This window comes from Eucalyptus grandis, chromosome 1, assembly GCF_016545825.1.
Source record: "Eucalyptus grandis isolate ANBG69807.140 chromosome 1, ASM1654582v1, whole genome shotgun sequence".
NCBI classification, from domain to species: domain Eukaryota; kingdom Viridiplantae; phylum Streptophyta; class Magnoliopsida; order Myrtales; family Myrtaceae; genus Eucalyptus; species Eucalyptus grandis.
The window spans coordinates 53,024,000-53,042,980 of NC_052612.1; the positions used below are offsets into that span (position 1 = coordinate 53,024,000).

At 38.7% G+C, this 18,981-nt stretch overlaps 2 protein-coding genes across 2 annotated transcripts; both read left to right on the forward strand.

The window, feature by feature from the left end:
• Positions 1–283: 283 nt before the first annotated feature.
• On the forward strand, positions 284–10,089 carry LOC104431986 (disease resistance protein RUN1-like). Its single transcript, XM_039303326.1, has 8 exons — positions 284–1,063; positions 1,186–2,272; positions 3,964–4,299; positions 4,394–5,889; positions 6,916–7,891; positions 7,986–8,136; positions 8,585–8,771; positions 8,843–10,089. Exons 1-4 carry the CDS (start codon positions 522–524, stop codon positions 5,732–5,734), a joined length of 3,306 nt encoding a protein of 1,101 aa, XP_039159260.1. The 5' UTR covers positions 284–521; the 3' UTR covers positions 5,735–5,889; positions 6,916–7,891; positions 7,986–8,136; positions 8,585–8,771; positions 8,843–10,089.
• Positions 10,090–14,983: 4,894 nt separating this feature from the next.
• On the forward strand, positions 14,984–15,861 carry LOC104430412 (early nodulin-like protein 1). The gene is made up of 2 exons (XM_010043147.2): positions 14,984–15,167; positions 15,506–15,861. Exons 1-2 carry the CDS (start codon positions 14,984–14,986, stop codon positions 15,859–15,861), a joined length of 540 nt encoding a protein of 179 aa, XP_010041449.2.
• The last annotated feature ends 3,120 nt before the right edge of the window (positions 15,862–18,981 follow it).

Consider the following 18,981-nt stretch of genomic DNA (forward strand, 5'->3'; position numbering starts at 1 on the left):
TTTTAATTAATTTAATTCAAATTTAATACTTTTATTTTTCGAAATTATTTTTTAATCTCATTTATTTATTTTTTCGATTAAAAAATCCTCCTAGAGTACACCCCACTCTCTTTTTTTCCTTCGTTCATTTCCCAGCCTTAAATTTATTTTTCTTTTCCTTTCCACCACCACCGGATTCCCTTCTTCCAAATTTAAAAGTCACGCCAGCACTACTGATGGCCAATCAGAGTCTCCCTTTTTTTTTTATAATTATTTTAGAGTTTCTTATCAAAAACCGCAGCTCCTTTACCTCCTCCTCCACGCCGCTCGCCGCACGACCCTTCCTCTCGATCCTTCTCCTCCTTCTCGCCGCACGACCCCCTTCCTCTCGATGCCTTGCCTCTTGCTTTCCCCCCTTCCTCTCTACCAGCTACGCGATAAATGTGGCGCAGAGAGAATCCACTAATTATTTCCTACTCAAACCTATCCTCAATAGTCGAGCCTCCGTGAGAGTAAGAGAGAGACAAAGAACGTGCTCTGCAATGGAAGAACGACAATTCAAGCGAGCAAAATTCACTGAAGCTTCAAGTTCGTCCACCTCTGTGACTGAAAACAATTACTACGTATTCCTAAGCTTTCGAGGTCCCGATACTCGCAAAAGCTTCGTCGATCACCTCTACCATAAACTCCAAGATGTGGGCCTGCCATTCCATCCAAAGTTTGTGTTCAGAGATGATGAGGACCTCTCCTTCGGCGAGAATATTGGTGAAAATCTCATCAGTGCAATCGAGCACTCTAAGGTTTCAATCCCAGTCATCTCAGAAAATTATGCTGCTAGCGAATGGTGCCTCCGCGAGCTCATTCATATAATGGAGTGCAAGGAAAGCAGAGGACAAATAGTCTTGGCCGTGCTTTACAAGGTGAAACCCTATGAGGTCCGAGAACTGAAGGGAGCCTTTGGAGAGGCCTTCGAATCCGAATCCCGTAAGGATCGTTTTGATGAGCAGGTCAAGCAACAAGGGCCGATGGCTCTCAGAAAAGCACTGGATCTTAGAGTATTCGAATCGGAGAAATTTGCTAATGGGTACGTCTTTTGCCTTCTTTTGATTGCTCCTCATTGGAAGAAGAATTTTTCTATTTATCATCCTCAATCCTTGTTTTGTGGAGCCATTAATAAGTTCTCGTGTGTTGTGTGTTGTTTGATAGGTGTGAAGGGGAATTAATAAAAGAACTCGTACGAGTAATAATGGACGAGCAGCAAGATGATTTCCTACCACCTCTTTCTAGGAACTTGTTTGGAATTGATGATCGTGTGGCTGAGGTAATGAAATTGGTGGAAACTGATCCTTCTGAAACTCGAATTATTGGGATTTGTGGGATTGGCGGCATTGGTAAGACAACTTTGGCCGAAAACATCTATTATAAGCTTGCCAATAGATTTGAGCGTCGCAGTCGCAGCTTTCTTAAGGATATTAGAGAAACAATTAATCGCAATGGCATGGAGCGTATCCAAAATCTACTAATCTCAGATATAACAGGAAATCATGAAAGTCGTGTACTTGATTCTATGAGAGGGATTGTAAACGTCCGATTAAGTTGTGAAAACAAGAAGGTACTTATTGTTCTTGACGATGTGGGTCATCGAGAGCATGTAGATAAATTGATTGGAGGTTGTAATTTCAAATCGGGAAGTAAAATCATTATTACATGTCGAGATAAGGCCCTTTTGAAGTCTGAATATAAATGTTATGAACTTGAAGAAATGAATAGCAAAGACTCTATGCTTCTGTTTAGCTGGTATGCATTTGAAGCGAAACAACCTCCAACAGACTTCACGGATCTTTCTAGTGTTATTATTGCCACCACAGGAGGGCTTCCTTTAGCTCTCGAGATTATAGGTTCATATCTCAATGGAAAAGATGAAGCCATATGGACAGAGGCGCTGGAAAAATTGAGGAAGGTTCCTCATATTGATGTACAAGAAAAGTTGAAGCTAAGTTACGATTCATTGGAAAATCAGGAAAAACGAATGTTTCTAGACATAGCCTGCTTTTTTATTGGAATTGACAAAAGAATTGTCACCTACCTATGGAAGGATCTCAATTTGTACCCAGCTTCTGGATTGGCAAGAATGATTCAACTTTCATTAATAAAATATGGTGATAAGAATGAGCTGAGAATGCATGATCAATTAAGAGATCTGGGTAGAAATATAGCCCGTTCAGAAGATAAGGAGCCTTGGAATCGGAGCAGACTATGGGATGAGGAAGCCATGAACGTTTCAAGACGTGAGGTAACAATTATGTTTGCCTTTGGCCTCTCACACATTATCTAATGGTGGTCCCTCAAATTATTATTGTTACTGTTCCTTTTCCTTGTATCTATGACCATTCTCAGCATCCTATTAGCATTTTCTCAGTAAAAGCTACATCCAATTTTGGCTTCTAGTTCATGAATTTTGCACTGGCGATTACGATGCTCCGAAAAGGGTTATTAAATTTGTGTACTATCAACTCTTATCTATTATGCTCTTTTGTCGTTTTCACATCAATTTCTGGCAACAACATAACGCTATTCTACCCAGCATCCATAATATATACTTGTGTTCATATTGGTGCTGTGCACAAATCTAATCATAGGTATTTTGAGCACATAATTCAACATTAACGAATGTTGTGCAAAATCAAACAACAGTAAAAATTATGACAGAAGAAACTAACTAACAACGCATATGATTTTGTAGATATTCATACAAGATAATTTTCAAAAAAAAAAAGAAAAGACTGAAAAGCAAATATAGATGTTTAGAAATTAAATGTTGTAGGAAGTAAGTGACGAATAGTGAAAGGTGAAAGAAATTGTGTTCTCCTCATTTTATATTTGGTATGATACAATATCCACTTCTATTATGTAATGAGCAAGCCTTTTTTGGTATGGATTAATTAAGCCTTTATTCACACTTACCAACAAAGAGGAGACAAATATCTTATTGTTAGACATTAGCGAAGAAAAAAATAGATAATTAACTTATCAAATAAGATAACTGGAGAGCAAAAAAATAAATGTTAGAACGCAAAATATATATATTATGAAGGATAGAATGGCAAAAAAAGCACTAACAAATTCCTAAGATCAGGTTGAATTTTATGACTGATTGGGGCAAATTCAATGATGACTAAATGAGTGGTGCGCTCATCTTAGAGAAAATTACTCAATCGGTTCTAAATCTATAGTGCGAATGTCTACTTTGTCATAAACTTATCAATTTTGCCATTTTAGTTTTAAACATTTGCACAAAATTCCAATGCAGTTATTTCAATCAATTTTTGCCATGATCCAATCATTTACTATTGTCTTACATAGCACACCACCACGTCAGTAATTATCTGCAAAAATTAGCCGAAATGACCATATTAGAATTTTATGCAAAGGAGGTTTTAAGACTAAATTGCAAAATTGATAAGTTTATGATTGATTAGATAATTTCTTCCTAGTCAAGGAGTAGTTGTTGAGCTTTGAGCTTGAATATCCAAAAATGAAAACTTAAGTTCAATAGACTAAATTCTTGGTTCCTTCCAGCCATATCCCAAAACCAAAAATATTTTATGGACGGGAAGGGAATGAGTTGCCATCCTTTATGAATGCATACTTTTGTTTTTGAAATGTGTAACAGTTCTCACATATGTCAAAGGGATACCATATTTAGTTAGTCTTCAATACTATGTATGTTACAAAATTTAATTTCAAAATCTATAAGAAAACTATATTAATTTCATATAGGAATTTCACATAAAACATCAAAAATTGTAGCATATGAGTAAAGATCAACATATTACATGATCATGTAATTGTAGAAGATTAGATATATTTCTTTTTTCCTATAAGTGTAGACAAAATGCATCGGCCACAATAACATGCAGAGTATACTAACAAAAGGAGGTTTGATGGTATTTGTAATCCTCAATTTTATTTTATATTTTGCAGGAAAAAAATGAAAATATTAAGGCACTACGCCTGGACAAAAGGGGCTCCAAAGAGTTCATGGAGCGAGAGAGCTTCAGAAAAATGCCTAACTTGGAGTTCCTTCACATAAAGGATGTGGATTTTGATGGAGATTTCAAAAGATCACTTGCTAATTTAAGATGGCTAAAGTGGGAGAAATGTCCCAACTCTTTCAAGGCAACCGACGTTCATTTGGAGAAATTAGTCATATTGGATTTATCAAGTGATGGTTTTTGGACTAGAAGCTATATTAGTGAATATTGGAGAGGATGGAGTTCAATTAAGTTAAAGATAAAAAATGCTTTTAGTTCAATTAAGGTAAAGATAAAAAATACTTTTTCTCTTGTTACATTTGATGATAAATGATTGCATATCTAACTGCTAATCTTGGAATATGTTTCTTTCTTTGTAGATGGAGAGGTTGAAAGTTCTCGATCTTTCATGGTGCTCGCAATTAGAGATAACCCCTAAACTCTCAGCGTTTAAAAATTTAGAGATGCTAATCCTGGAATATTGTGTTGGATTGAAGGAAATCCACCCTTCCATTGGAGATGTCAAGTGTCTCGTTTCCTTGAACTTGAGCCATTGTAGAAATCTCAAGAAGTTACCTGAACAACTTAGCGAATTAGAAAATTTGGAGGAACTTATCGTAGACGAGACTGGGATAAAAGAAATCCCTCCATGTATAGGATGTCTGAAACAACTGAAGAGGCTTAGTGCCATAAACTGTAGGCAGCTTATTGAAATTCTCGCCTCTTCAATTGAAAAGCCGGAAGAGTTGGTTGAGTTGGACTTGTACGGAACAAGGGTTAAGGAATTACCCGAATTCATTGGGGAATTAAAAAAATTGAAAATTCTGAGGATTGAGATTGGCAATGTAAAAAGGTTACCGAGATCCATCGGAAAATCACAAAGCCTCCAAGAGTTATATGCCAGCATGTGTAAGCTGGAAGGACAATTTTTTGTTGATAAAGGTGGATTGTCTTCTCTAAAGATCCTTCATATAAACTACACAGAATTTTCTAGCTTGCCGGAAAACTTACATCAGCTTTCTTCTCTCGAGCACCTCCATTTAAGTAGCTGTTATAAGCTTGAGTCACTCCCAAAACCTCCTTTTAGCTTATCATACCTGGAGCTCACCTGTCGGAGCAAGGAGCTGCCATCGCTCTCTCACTTGAAGAATCTAAAGGAGCTCTTCCTTTGGTATTGCATGTCTCTTCAAAGCATCCCAGAGCTTCCCTCCTGCATACAGACGCTTTACGTTTATCAATGTCCCAAAGTGGAAAGGTTGGCAAATCTTTCCGATTTGGAATTTTTGTCGAGATTAGTGCTCATAGTTTGCAATGGACTGAAGCAATTGGATGGATTGGAAGCTTTAAAATCCCTAAGAGTGTTGCAACTATCCCAATATGCCAGATTTGGTGTAGATCTAGATAATCTCCAAGATAATCTCCAAGATAATCTCCATGCGATACGAGGCCTTGAAAAATTGGGATCTTTGGAATGGTTGGAGATTCGTAGGCGCAAGCACATTCAAGTACTGGACCTTTCAAAGTCAGAGCATCTGAAGACGTTGATTGTTAGGGATTGCAAAAGCTTAGTTGAAATTCGTTGCCCTAGTAAATTCCTGGAGCTCTTTGATAGGCGTGGGTGCGAGTCACTCAAGAAATTACCCGACTTTTTACCACACAATGGGCTATGGTCGGATCTTCGTCAGTTCGATGATGGATTCTACGACTGGAGGGGTTGGTAATAAGAAGAGGAGGAGGGCGGAAAGTGAGCACAGAGATAAGGGGAAGAGATTGAGGTCCAGCATCATCTGGTGGTTTGTTTCTGTCTTCTTTGATGGACGACGATGGGACGACTTCTAACCTCACCCACTCACCGATTGCTTGTGATTCCTGTTAGGTGCAGAGATCTATTCGGTTATTCTCTTATGCCAGTTTGCTATGGTGTAATCAGATGACTATAGCAGCTTTCGATTAGGTTTCGTGTCAATGGTGGTGAATTTTCCTTATGTTATCTGAGTAGTCGTAGAGCATGTATAGTAGGATTATCGGGACTTATGAGCCTATTACAAGTTTAGGTTGATTTTATCACCCTGTCTAGGTAGCGTGGAAATTGACTGCAGAGTTGTCGGTAACTATGTGAACAAACTTGAGGTTGAACGGAAAGATTACCTTGATTTATGAGGCTCTACTTTCACAGCCATTTCTTTCCTGTTCTTGAATCTTGAAGCACCTTGAGGGGTGATGAGAAGTGGAAAGATGAACAATCTCCTGTGAACCATTTGTTTATGCCTATGATCCAAAGTAGCATTTTCTCCATGAGTATGTGGAAATTCCTTCTCATAAGATTCTTTGAGGATGTCCTTACTCATCCTAGTTAGCTAATAACGTAGTGAAATAGTGTTGAAGGCTACTAATTTCACACTAAAAAGGATGCTAGTGTCCGAATTGTTGTGATTTGTTGTGATGGTGATATTGCTTGTTCATTTTGTCCTTACTTTTTCTTCGCTAGCTTTCTAGTTTAATGAAATTGCTCCTTATCTCCTTCTGACCGTGGGAAAATGCAAAAGCTTGAGCTGCGATAATAGTGGTCCATTGGTTTCTTCTTTCACTAGGAGTTATCGGGCTCTGATATTGTGGTGTGCTTGGAAGAACTTTTGCTTTTAAATTTCATCTATACTATTGTTTTTAGCATTTGCAATGTGTCTTTTGTTCAATTCTCAGTGCTTCAAACCTTAGAAAACATAAAACTTTGCATTTTATGGCTAATAATAACAAAGTAATTCTTGTCTTGCTGACAAGGTCACTTTGATTTCTAATGTTGAAACAGAAACACCATTAAATTTGTTTCTTTTGCCATGGTTGGTTTTCATTCTGTCATCCTCTGTATGGATCCTCTATAATGTGGTGGTCTTGCTTTTTGAAGGTTACAAACTCTATGCTAGTTGATTGTTGCCCACACCGATGCAAAATTTAGAGTACAGAGCTGACTGAATGACGGCAAGTGGCTTAAGTTACCTAAAGATTTCAGTTCACAAAAAGGTGTCAAAGAATGATGTTGAGTTGTGCTTGAGAAATATCTGGTCACTGGCCAGTTCAACTATGAATTTGAGGATTGCGTCTCTAGCAGGGATGGGTTGTGTTTGATGCAGGCGTGGAGACTGTTTTGGCCAACTTATTGTCTGTTCCTTAGCTTTTCGACGTTTTTCTTCTCATGTCGAGCAAGAAGGTTGGTCCACGATTGAGTCGTGCCCTCAATTGCTGGTGCTGCATTGTTCCGTTGTGGAGTCTCCCCGATTCACCTGCAAAAACTCCATCTGTGCTATTTGGGAAGCTTGATTGTGGAATGGTAAGGAAGAAGATCAATCTTTGGAGCTTAGTTTGGAGGACTTAGACGTTGCCGCCATAAAATAAGTGACATTTGTTTTGTCCAATTTGATTGTTTCAGATAATTATGTCACTATTCAAATCTACTTTTGTTGAACAAGTATACTCTTTTTTTACATTAATACATAAAAGGTAGTTTGGGGTGTTCATCCGCAAGTTTAAGAGTTGAAGCACACTGGTTGGTAGATGAGTTACTCATTTGGTGTTAATTTTTATCCCTAGTAGTTTGGTGCAGTATGTTGTGATTGACTTATCGTGATGAAGTTATTGTAACTCTTGGGATTTGACCAAGTAAAAATGAAATTCTGGGGCCCACGAAAAGAAAAAAAAACAAACGGGAAGGTTGAAAAGTCAACTAAACAACGGAAGTGGATGTTGGCTTGAGGGGAGAAAAAAGAGACGCTCAGCTCCCTCTTAAACTGAGAGCTCATGTAGAAAGAAAATGAAGAGAAGGGAGAAAGAAAAGATCTGATTCTGGAGATCACTAACGTCTCCAACTAAACAAAAAATAGCAGGTATAGTGACATTTTCTGGATTACCTACTTCCATAAGGATTTTTTGGACGGGGCTTTTCTTTGACACGTTATCATTTCCTTGTCTTAATTCCAGCAACTGGAGGGAGTTGTTTGAGCAAAGTAAATTCCATGCTTCAGTTTTATTTGGCTCGTGATCCTGATATGAATAAAAAAGATCAGATTGCCTCCAAAAGGATACTTGATGTCTTTAGTCAAATAGTACAAGATTCTTCATTCTCAATGTGGTATGAATCTATGCTTGTTTAAATAAAGCAATACTTCTCTCCAACTTCTATGAAGTAGAGAAATTCATTGTCTGATAGATTCTGGAAATTGCTCATGCATATGTGATATTGATTGCATTTTATTAATTCGTTATTTAGTCCTGGAAGTAGGTAGTGAAGGTACCATAAACGTGTTCTGCATTAGCATTTTCTCAAAGCCAGGGCACTAATGTCAAGATGATGAATCTCCATGGATCTGTATCAAACTTTGCTTGTCGCTTAATATGCCAATGTGAAGTTTGCTTTCTCTGAAGGCAGATACATGGCCTTGATCAAGTTGAAAGTATTATCATCGACAGTCAAAACCCAGTACAAATCATGAAGCCATTCTTTCCTTGTTTTTCTTCATGCCTTTAATTATCATCTTGCAATTTCGTAGCTTAACATCATTCGCAATTTATTACTTCAGTCCAGTCATTGTTTGGTTATGACAATGTCCACACCCCAGAGGCTTTAAAAGAATAGAGGATTTCCACTGCATCGTGGATAACAGTGTGAGATCCAAACCAGAAGTATGGAGGAAGTCCTTAAATCAACCGTGTTGCTTTCATGTTTTTGGGATAAACATGACAAATAATCGATGGGTGGCTAGAAAGGTGAGTTGCTTAAGTCCTTTAATGTTTGAGAGTTGATCTCGATCTAATTGCCATCTTTTCTTGATCTACAGCTCAAATCCAAATGTTTTGTTACAGCTGGCGATGAACAGAATTGTAAAGTCACTCTTGCAATGATTGTGGTTTCAGCCAGAAATATGCACTATTTTTGGCTTGGCTGATGGTAGGGACAAAAAATCTGTTGAGCTCGAGTACTTCCTTGCTGTTTATGGCAATGAAAAGAAGTGGGAGGAGCTGTCCATGTGATTTTTATTTTTGTGGAGAGCTTAAATGAAATTGCATCAGAAACAAGCATTTCCAACTACAAGTGTAATCTTGACATAAGAATAGCTCATTGGCAATGTTAGGGGTGCAAATTGACTTGGAAGATACCAGTCATGTTCTTTTATTGTCATTTGCACAATAGTTAATGTGTGTATCTGAATCCTGATGAGAGAAATCATCTATTATTTTCACCTACACAGAGAATACCAGAATGATGGTGAACACATGTGCCCCATTTAGAATTATGAAAATTATTTGCATGACAACAGCACGATAGAGATCGGATTCTCGAGATCATCCGTGTTTGCTGTATAGCAGTTGAGAGTACCTACATCACATTAGTATTTTCAGTTTGGCATGGGGCTTTTCATGTCGATGTCTTATTGTTTTCCTCTTATTTCAAGGACTCTTGAGGAAATTGGTTGACCACGTGAATGTGATGCTTCAGCATCATCTGGCTTGTGATCCTGTGGAAAAGAAAATAGATAAGAATGCCTTTGAAGTACATGACATTGCATGTCATTATATGTCATTAGTCACGGAGTAAGACTCTTCATCCTTGACATGACATGAATATGTTCTTATGCATATGTGAGTATTACCTTTTTCCAAGTTCTATTAAAGTTGGTTTCCTAGAGCATAGGATGTTTATTATGTGATTCTTTCATTAATTCATGCATAATAAAACAGAACTTCATTCATTGTTAGAAAAAGTTCAACCCAAAAGCTTAAAGTATTAGTTAGAGGTAGACTGCATATATATAACACCTATTGATACCCTTTATTTCAACCGATGTGGAATAACACTTCTAAGGATTGATTGATCATAGCAACTACTCAAGTGTGTGTGGTTTCAATTGCATTTTTTGTGGCTTATGTCCACTTGTTCCGTCATGGATTAATAAGCCACTAGAGGCACCATCATAAGATTATTACTTTTCTCAAATCCAGGACACTGATGTCGAGATGATGAATATCCAAGGATCTATATTCCACTTTGTTTGTCGATTGAAGTGCTAATACATAGATTGCTCAATCTGATGGTGGAGTTATGGCCTTGATTCTGTCAAAAGTAACATCCTGTGCGGTGGAAATCTGGTGGGAATTATGTTGCGCTCTTTCTTATTTTTTATCATGCCTATATTTGTCTCACATGTTCATACCATCAATGTCTTTACATATTGAATTTGCATCCTTCTGTTTGTTCTTCATTTGGTGATGACAATTTCGCATGCTCCTGATGCTTTAAATGACCAGGAGCTTCAGTGTAATTTTGGCAAGTGGTGTGAGATCCGAACCAAATATCTGGGATATGGATGCAAGAGGGACATTTGATTGCATTGCGTCGTGCTTTATGAATGGGAGCTGTCCATGATAGTAACGAAAACAGGTGCTTTACTTCATTGCTGTGACGTTAGAGAACTAATCTGGATCCATGAACGCCCATCTTTTCTTGAACTATTACTTAATCAGATTAGAATACTTTGTTACAAATGCCACTGCAGCATAACAAAATTAGGAGTTTGACCTGCCAAATATGAGAGGACTGCCGAAATGACCAACTATAGTCCCAGCTAGAAATGTCTACTATTTCAGTTGTAATGTTACCCGGTAACTTCTCTATCTTTTTATTTTTTCTTGAAGGATGCTAATTTTCCTCAAAACTTTGGTTATGTGACTTATGAATTTTTCATAACTATCATGATTTTGGCTCTTAAATTGTGCTTTATGATATTTATAAACATGCACATAAAGATTGCAATTAATCTCGTGTAACTAAGACTAACAATACCTACTGGTTAATAGTTTTCCCACAAGATCCTAATCCTCCTCAATTAGCCATATGTACCCAACAATACTTATCATCAGCACCTCCTCATTCTTAAGCACAAAAATCCTTTTTCTTCTGCCGATCGTTGCTGTGTACATAAGAAGTAAGTATTTTCAGTGCAAATATTCAGGGAAAATTACGTAAAAAAGCAAAAAAGAATACGAAAGAGGGAGTAGGAAGCGGCATTGGAAGCTACTCTTTCCTTATATACGGTCAATAAACTAGCCGACCTACTCATTTTCATGAGTCTCCCGCGTTCTGTTCTAAAGTCTAAAAACTCAATAGATGCAACGGAAGGCAGAGAGAATTGCAGAGCACACCACATGGAGATAACCGCTTCAGGATCATAGCAATTTCGATGGAGTAGCTACGACTTTCTACAAAATGGTTTTTAACCCATTGAGGATAAAGCTTTGTAATTGTTGTAATGGATTCGTTTGTTCGGAAATCTCAATGGAGTAGCTAAGACTTTATTGACGATGTAGGATTTGCTGTGAGGTTCAAGGAGAAATTTGTCCAAAAATCCCAAACTTATTGCAATCATGAACTTTTCAACTTAGTTAATTTAGTCATAAAGCTTTCACTTTTTGCCAATTAAGTCCATCCAGCTAAGTATGACCCCAAATTGCTAATGTGAATGGCTAGCATTAATGTGACGCTTTTTAAACAATATTTTAATAATGTATTTTTTTAATGATTTTTTCTTCTTTTTTAAAAACTTTTTTTTTTTTTTTTTTTTTGGGGGGGGGGGTTGGGTTTGATCTAGCCGACAAGAGTTACCAACCAACCCTCACTAATATAGGTGAGGGGTTGGTCCCAGGTGAGGGTAGCAACCTCTTAGGGTTGGCGAGGGCTGCCAAGCCCTCACTTGGCCAAGGGCATCATGGCCCTCACTGTTTCTAGGCGAGGACTCACGCGCCCTCACCTAGAGCCGGTGAGGGGCAATCGGCCCTAGCCTGTGGCTGGTGAGGATCATTGGCCCTTGCCTGTGGCAGATGAGGGTTGGTAATAGGCTCATAGGCACGACACAAGGGCATTTTCCCATGTTTTTTTCATGTCGCTTATTATATCGTTAGCTTTTATTTGTTATTTTTATTGGCCCACATTGGTCTGCCCGCCCACCTGGTGGAATTCCGAGTAAACTGCAAACATTTTAATATATGTGGATTTTCTAATCATTATTAAAGCATAATTGAGGGGTCAATTTCCTGAGCAAAATCGTCAGTGGGAAAACCAAATAAAAAATTATGGAGGATTAAATCCGACCGACCTTCCAGGAATATGATATGCCATAGACCAAGACTTGTGGAGACCATTCCCGTGTATAAATTCTGGACCAATCTCTTCCCGAGCCATACAAGACATCATCTGTTTGCATAAAATCACACAGAGAGAAACTTCAGCAATCAGCAGATCATCCATGGGACACGGTCACAGTCACGGTGGCCACCACGGTCATCATCATGGCCATCATGGTCATGGTGGTCATGGTGGTCATGGTCACAGCCACGGTGATAGTCATGGTCATGGTCACAGACATGGCCACGGCCATGGCCACAGACATGGCCACGGTCATGGTGGTCATGGCCACGGCCCGCCAGCTCCAGCGCCAGCTCCAGCTCCACTGCTCCCACCTCCTCGGGTGATCTACCCGATATTGGTGCCTCGTCCTGTATTTCCTCCTCCTCCTCCTCCCCGCTTCCGTCTCTGTTAGCATCTTCGACTGAAGCTCGTGATTCTAAGTGACTACTTCTCTCAAGTTGTATCACAACTGATGCAGCTCTCATTGTCTATGTCTGCTGTCGTGTAATTGCAATCTACAAAGTGCTGTCATGATGTGTGAGTAAAACAAGTCTACTCTTATGTGTCATCACGGCTAACAGCTATCGCCTCATTGTAATTTTGTGTTGCTAGCTATTGGCATTATGGGATTTCGATTCCTTTTATTCGGTCGGTTCGAGTGATGGCTCTTATTTGTGTATATATAACGCTGTGATCTTAGAAAAGATGTGGCTTATCATGTTTTCCCTTCTCTGATTTTTCTTGGGAAAATTAGCAAAAAAGTCTTAAACTTAAATTGTGTCGATTCAATCCTACAATTATTTTTTTTTGCTATTCAGTCTTAAACATTTTGCAATTATACTAATTCAATCTATCTAGCCAAATTTGGCCGACCGGTGCTAATGTAGACACCGACAGATAAATTTTTTAATAGTTTTTTTTTTCCAAATTTTTAATTAAATTTTTTTATATTTTCTTCTTTTTTTTCTCCCCCTTCCTCCTTCTTCCAACAATTGGCCAAGGGGAGGGCCGGTTGCCGAACTTAGGCAGCCGACCAATGGCAAGCTCACCCTCCTACTAGCGAAGCTCACCTTCGTCGGATCTAGCAAGGACAATCCTCGCCAATGGATCAACAAGCTCGACCTCGCCAGATTTGGGCCATGACGAGCTTACCTGACCACTAGCTAGGCTCATCCTTATCAGATCTAGCAAGGCCTTGCCTCATTGATGCTTGCCCAGATTCGATGAGGGCAAGCCTCACCGTCATTGGGCAAGCTATAGAGAGAGATAGGGATGGGGGATCCAAATAAGAATCAAAACAAGGATTTCTTCGCTGCCATGAGCTCAAGACTATCCATATTTGACAATGCTATCCATAGATCCGTTGACAGGTACTCCTCACTCCTTCTTTGTCTTCTTTGTGTCTTGCGTAGTGATAGGGCGAGCCTTGCCAATGGCTGGGTGAGCTCACCCTCCCCCAGTGACGGCGAGGCAAGCTTGCCACTAGCCGGCCACCTGAGTTTGGCGACCAACCCTTCCCTCTAGCTAGTCACCAAAAGGAGGAAGGAGGGGGGAGGAAGAAACAAAAAGATAAGATAAAGAAAACTAATAAAAAAATTATTAAAAAATTGCCCATCAATGTCGACTGGTGTCAATGTCAGTGCCGACCAGCTAAATTTAGTTGAATGAACTGAATTGACATAATTGCAAAAGATTTAAGAATTAATTGGCAAAAAAATAAGTTTAAGAGTGAATTGACTTAATTGCAATAAGTTTAGGATTTTTTTTTGGGTAATTTTTTTTTTTCTCTTATAAGCTGTTGAAAGAACCCTAATCAACGGCAATTCCTTTTTCTCCCGGTAAAATGGATAGCAGTTCTAGCGGCTAGATAGATCAATGTCCTTTCTCGAAAAGTAGAAAAGCTTTGATAGGCATTTTTTTTTTTTGGTTGGTTTTGATAGGCAATTTGAGGACTCATAAAAGTAATTTAAATTCGACTCATAAATGTATATTTGTCAAGGAATATATTGCTTAAACCTTCTGCTTACCCACCAAATTGAATCAAAGAAAACTGAACTAGATTATTATTTTTTTTTCTCATTGAAGTCCATTAGTTTCCTGGTCAAAGAGATGGTTCGACCACATCATTAATGAAACTTTAAATTAAGCAATAAATGAGTCACCAAATTCGGGAATGGTGAACTTTTCTTATCAATAAGAGATGCCGGATTAAGTTTAGAAAAAGGTTAAAGACTTCTTCTCTCCGCTTTTGCTGCCAAAACATTCTCAAAACCCGCTGGTCAAAGAGATTATTTAAATTGCATTATCTAGTCAGCCTTGCACCAGTGACAGCCTTTATTTCAGGTAGATATGTCTCCCTATACTTGAATCAACTTCACGTTTTTTATGTCAATAAGTCCTCTAATCCTAGGTCATAAGATTGTTTAAGCTATCAAACTAAGTAATTACCCTAAGTAATATGGTCCATCATGCGGTTCAGAAATTATTCAGTAACCTAAGTAATTGCCCTAAATAACACCTGAATTCAATGAAGAGAGATGTATTCTTTCTCCAAAAGCCATCGGCATGGAGGCAGCGACTCTCTTCCTGGATTTAAGACGAAACTCTCGGTCAAGTGGTCCCACCACGTGTCATTCGTGTACACCTTCCGTCGCTCCATACCAAGGGGCTTGAACGGCTACATAGAGCCAGTAACCCTAGTAATATCAACTCTCGTCGTTGCTCTGCGTTAGCACATCTGATCTTTTTCTTTCTCTAACTCAATTCAAGCATTGCCAGTTCTCTCATTTGCGCAGCAATGGCTCCTTCGAAAGCGTCTGTGTTGTCAGTTTTGGTCTCCATGGTGATTTTTCTAAGTACCAATGTAGAAGCAAGGGAATTCATGGTTGGAGGCAAAGAGAATTCGTGGGAAGTTCCTTCGTCTCCTTCGCAGCTCAATCAGTGGGCTCAGAGTAACCGGTTCAAAGTTGGAGATGTTCTGAGTCTGTATCATCTGATTCTTTTGATCTTTTTCTCGCATATAGGTTTTTCGTTAAATACGGTAGATAATGGTAATTATATGTTCTTTATAAATATTATTGTGTTTTCTGTTGGTCTAACATTGTCTTTTTGTAACGCCCACAGGGTAAGCAAAGAGGGACAGTTTAATTTTTCAGTTTTTCATCTTTTGTATTGCATTTTCCGGTCATTTTAATCAGTCTTTCAGTTTTTTGTACTTTCATAATGATTGAGATCCTTCTACAGGGACACCCAAAATTCATATAAGCTTATGTGCTGGTTTTGTCGAAAGCCGGGTTCCTGAAATCTCTCTCTTGCGCAGTTTTCAAATATGATAAGAATGCCGATTCAGTGTTGGAAGCAACGAAGGAGGGTTACGAGAGCTGCAATACCTTGAAGCCGCTCAAAGAGTACAAAGATGGCGAGACAAAGTTGAATTTGGAGCGCTCTGGACCTTACTACTTCATTAGTGGAACCTGGGGACACTGTCAGAATGGACAGAAGCTCGAGGTTGTGGTCATGTCCGAAAAGCACCAGTCCAGGGGCATCACCTCTGCGCCGACGGAAGCGCCTGCTCCAGTGCCCCATGCCAGCAACAGCGTTGCCGGTTTACATGATGGCTTTTGGATTGTCGTGGTTGGGCTGGGAAGTTTGATAGTGGGGTTGCTTATGGCTTGAGATTAAGTGTATTTGGGAGGGAGCATAAATCCAGATCTTTGTTGAACTTGTGTGTTAAAAAGTATAATTACTTAGGTTATCTCTGAACTGCATCTTGGACCATAGTATTGTGAAATTAATGTATGCTTCTCCTATTTTGGGTAGTATAGGACCCAATTTGCATGGTTAGATTCTCCAATATGTTCAATGATATACTTGAGTGTCTCTTACTGCGTTATGCTTCTATGGCTTCTTTTTTTCCTTCCAAATACGATTGACAAACAGAGATAAATCGACTCTCTAAGTCTGAATTTGACTACAAGAGAATCATTCCAGGTAGAAATTTATGAATTACTGCCCATCTTAAGATTTAAGATTTTAGTACCAACTCAGCCACCCCGGACGTAAATTATCTTGTGACCTTTGGATTAGAGGATTCCTGACATAAAAAGAAGGTTCAGTTAATTTAAGTAAAGGGAGACGTATCTACCTAAAAAATAAAGGCTGTAACAGCTACAAGGTTGACTAGCTAATGCGGTTTAAATGATCTCTTTGGCCGAGGGGGTTTAAGGATCTTTTGGCAACAAGAGCGGCGAGAGAAAGTCTTTAATTCTTTTTCTAAACTTAATTAGGAATCTCTTAATCGATAAGAAACGTTCGCTGATCCCGAATTTGGTGACTTATTTATCGCTTGAACCATATTGTTTACCTCTTCTCATCGGTTCGTCGACATCAATTAATTCAATATTTCATTAATGATGCGGTTGAACCATCTGTTTGACCTGCGAATTTATGGACCTTTATGAGAAAAAGCAAAAACGTCAATTAGTTTAATTGTATAATGTGCATCTCTCTTGCTCCAAAAGCCCTTTATTGGGTGAATTTGTCTTTTTTCACTAGCCATGTTATTCAACGTTTAATTAAATCAATGAAAGAAGATCATTAGAGAAATAGGGTTATTAAGTACCACTAATTCAGATAGGTTTAGTCAGATTTAACACTGATAACCTAGTCAACAAAATTCGATTGCCTCTGACCGTATATTGACCTGCTGCCTTTGTCGGCTTCTTCATTTTCTCCGGTTGAGTAAGACCTTTTTTTTTTTTTTTTTTTTTTTTTTGATTCTACTCTACTCTTACTCTAACTCTCACTCTCAGACTTTTACCCTACCTCTTTGTAGGGTGTGAGAGTCAAAATCCACACTTGAAACTAAATCATCCTCACCCCAACCTCCTGTGAAGGTGGGGATTCAAACCCCCCACCTCCCCCTTCTATGTTGGAGGGTGGCCATTAGAGCAACAGACCTTAATAAGTGCGAAATGGCAAAAGTTGCATTTCGTTTGGAATTTCCAAGGTGTTTTTTAGGTATGGATCTAGAACAGATCTACTTATGTTGATTGATGCAGTTGGATTTGTTAGTAAAATCGACGGTGCTTAACGTAACCAAACTTCTCTGCTGCAAATAAGTTGCTTCTCAACATTATTATCAAAAGCATTACATTTTTTAGTAACTTGATCCTCGAGAGAATTACCAAAAAATTCTTAGACCTATTGCAAGTGTACTAATTTAGTCATAAACTTTTTTTTTAACAAATTTAGTCCTAAACCTTTATAATTATGTTAATTCAGTCCATCCGGCCAACATTGACTAGCGGGCGTTGATATGGACGCAGCCGGGGACAAATGGACGACGAACGCCGATGTGGCAATTTTTTAATATATTTTTATTTTTTTTGAATATTTAGATATTTTTTGAATTTTTGAATTATTTTTTTCTTTTTTTTTTGCCCCCACCTTCTCCTTCCTCTGGCTGGCCAAAGGTGAGGGTCGGCAAGGCTGCCGTCGCTAGATTTTGCGAGGTCGACCCTTGCCTTGGCTGGGTGAGGCCTTGCCAGATTTGGCGAGGGCCGAGCTCACCGAATTTGGTGGGGCCTCGCCCTCGCCGATGGTCGGTGAGGTCAACCTCCGGCTGGTCAGGGGAATGAGAAGATGGAAAAAAAAAAGAATTCAAAAAAATTTTAAAATTTTGAAGAACATATATATTTAAAAAATGCCATGTCAGCGTTCGCCGGACGGCGGACGTCCACGTCAACATCGGCCGGCTAATTTTGGTCGGATGGACTGAATTGGCACAATTGTAAAAGGTTTAGAATTAAATTGGCTCAAAAAATTTTATGACTGAATTGACACAATTGCAATAGGTTTATGACTTTTTTGGTAATACTCCCGTTGATCCCTCACTTGTCATCCTCAGCTAAACAATCTAGTTCAGTTTTCTTCGATTCAATTTCATGCGTAAGCAAAAGGTGTAAGCGATGTATTACTTGAAATATTTACTACGCGCATCTATTGCAAGAACACAATGTTAAATACATCATTTAGATCCGCTACTTGAACCAACCAAAAATGGAAAAAAGGAATTTGCACATCGAACAGACAAACTTAGTTCACTATCCGCAAAGATTCACTGTGAGTAATGTGAATTTGAACATTGAATGGACCTAATATTTTCCGCTGGCGGTTATTGCGAATAATTGTCCACTAAATCTATGCATATTATATAAAAAGACTCAGAATCAAGTCGTCTATGGCTTTTGTAAATCCTTTTAACTTAGTTTTTTTAGAGCGTTTATGGGTCCAGCCATTCAAAATCACAACCCCACCATTACTTTTACTAACTGCTACGCGTCCTTCTTCTGCCGTGCATCCATACGGTTCGAGGAAACTCTATGTAATTTGTCCACATGATTCTTTGAAAAGTGGCACCTACTGTCCACATCAAAACTTCTACTACTTGTGAGGAAAGACATTGATTTAATCGATCGAGATGTATAATCTATATAGATTGGAAAGTAAAATGGCATTGAACTCGAGCGGAGATTCATTTGCAAGTAACATAAATTCAGTGCAAATATGAGACTAACACATCTAATGGCACTTGCAAGACCGCCAGGAGTTTTGTGAATCCAAATCCACTATCACACCTACGCACACAACTATGATGAGGTGAGAGCTTTGACATCCAATGCAAAGAAGGCAAACATCTCTATGCTCTGACCCAATGATAAGGAAATTCAAGAGGAGAAAGCAAGTGAATTAGGTCATGAAAAACACATAATAAAAGACCGCAAGGACAATCCC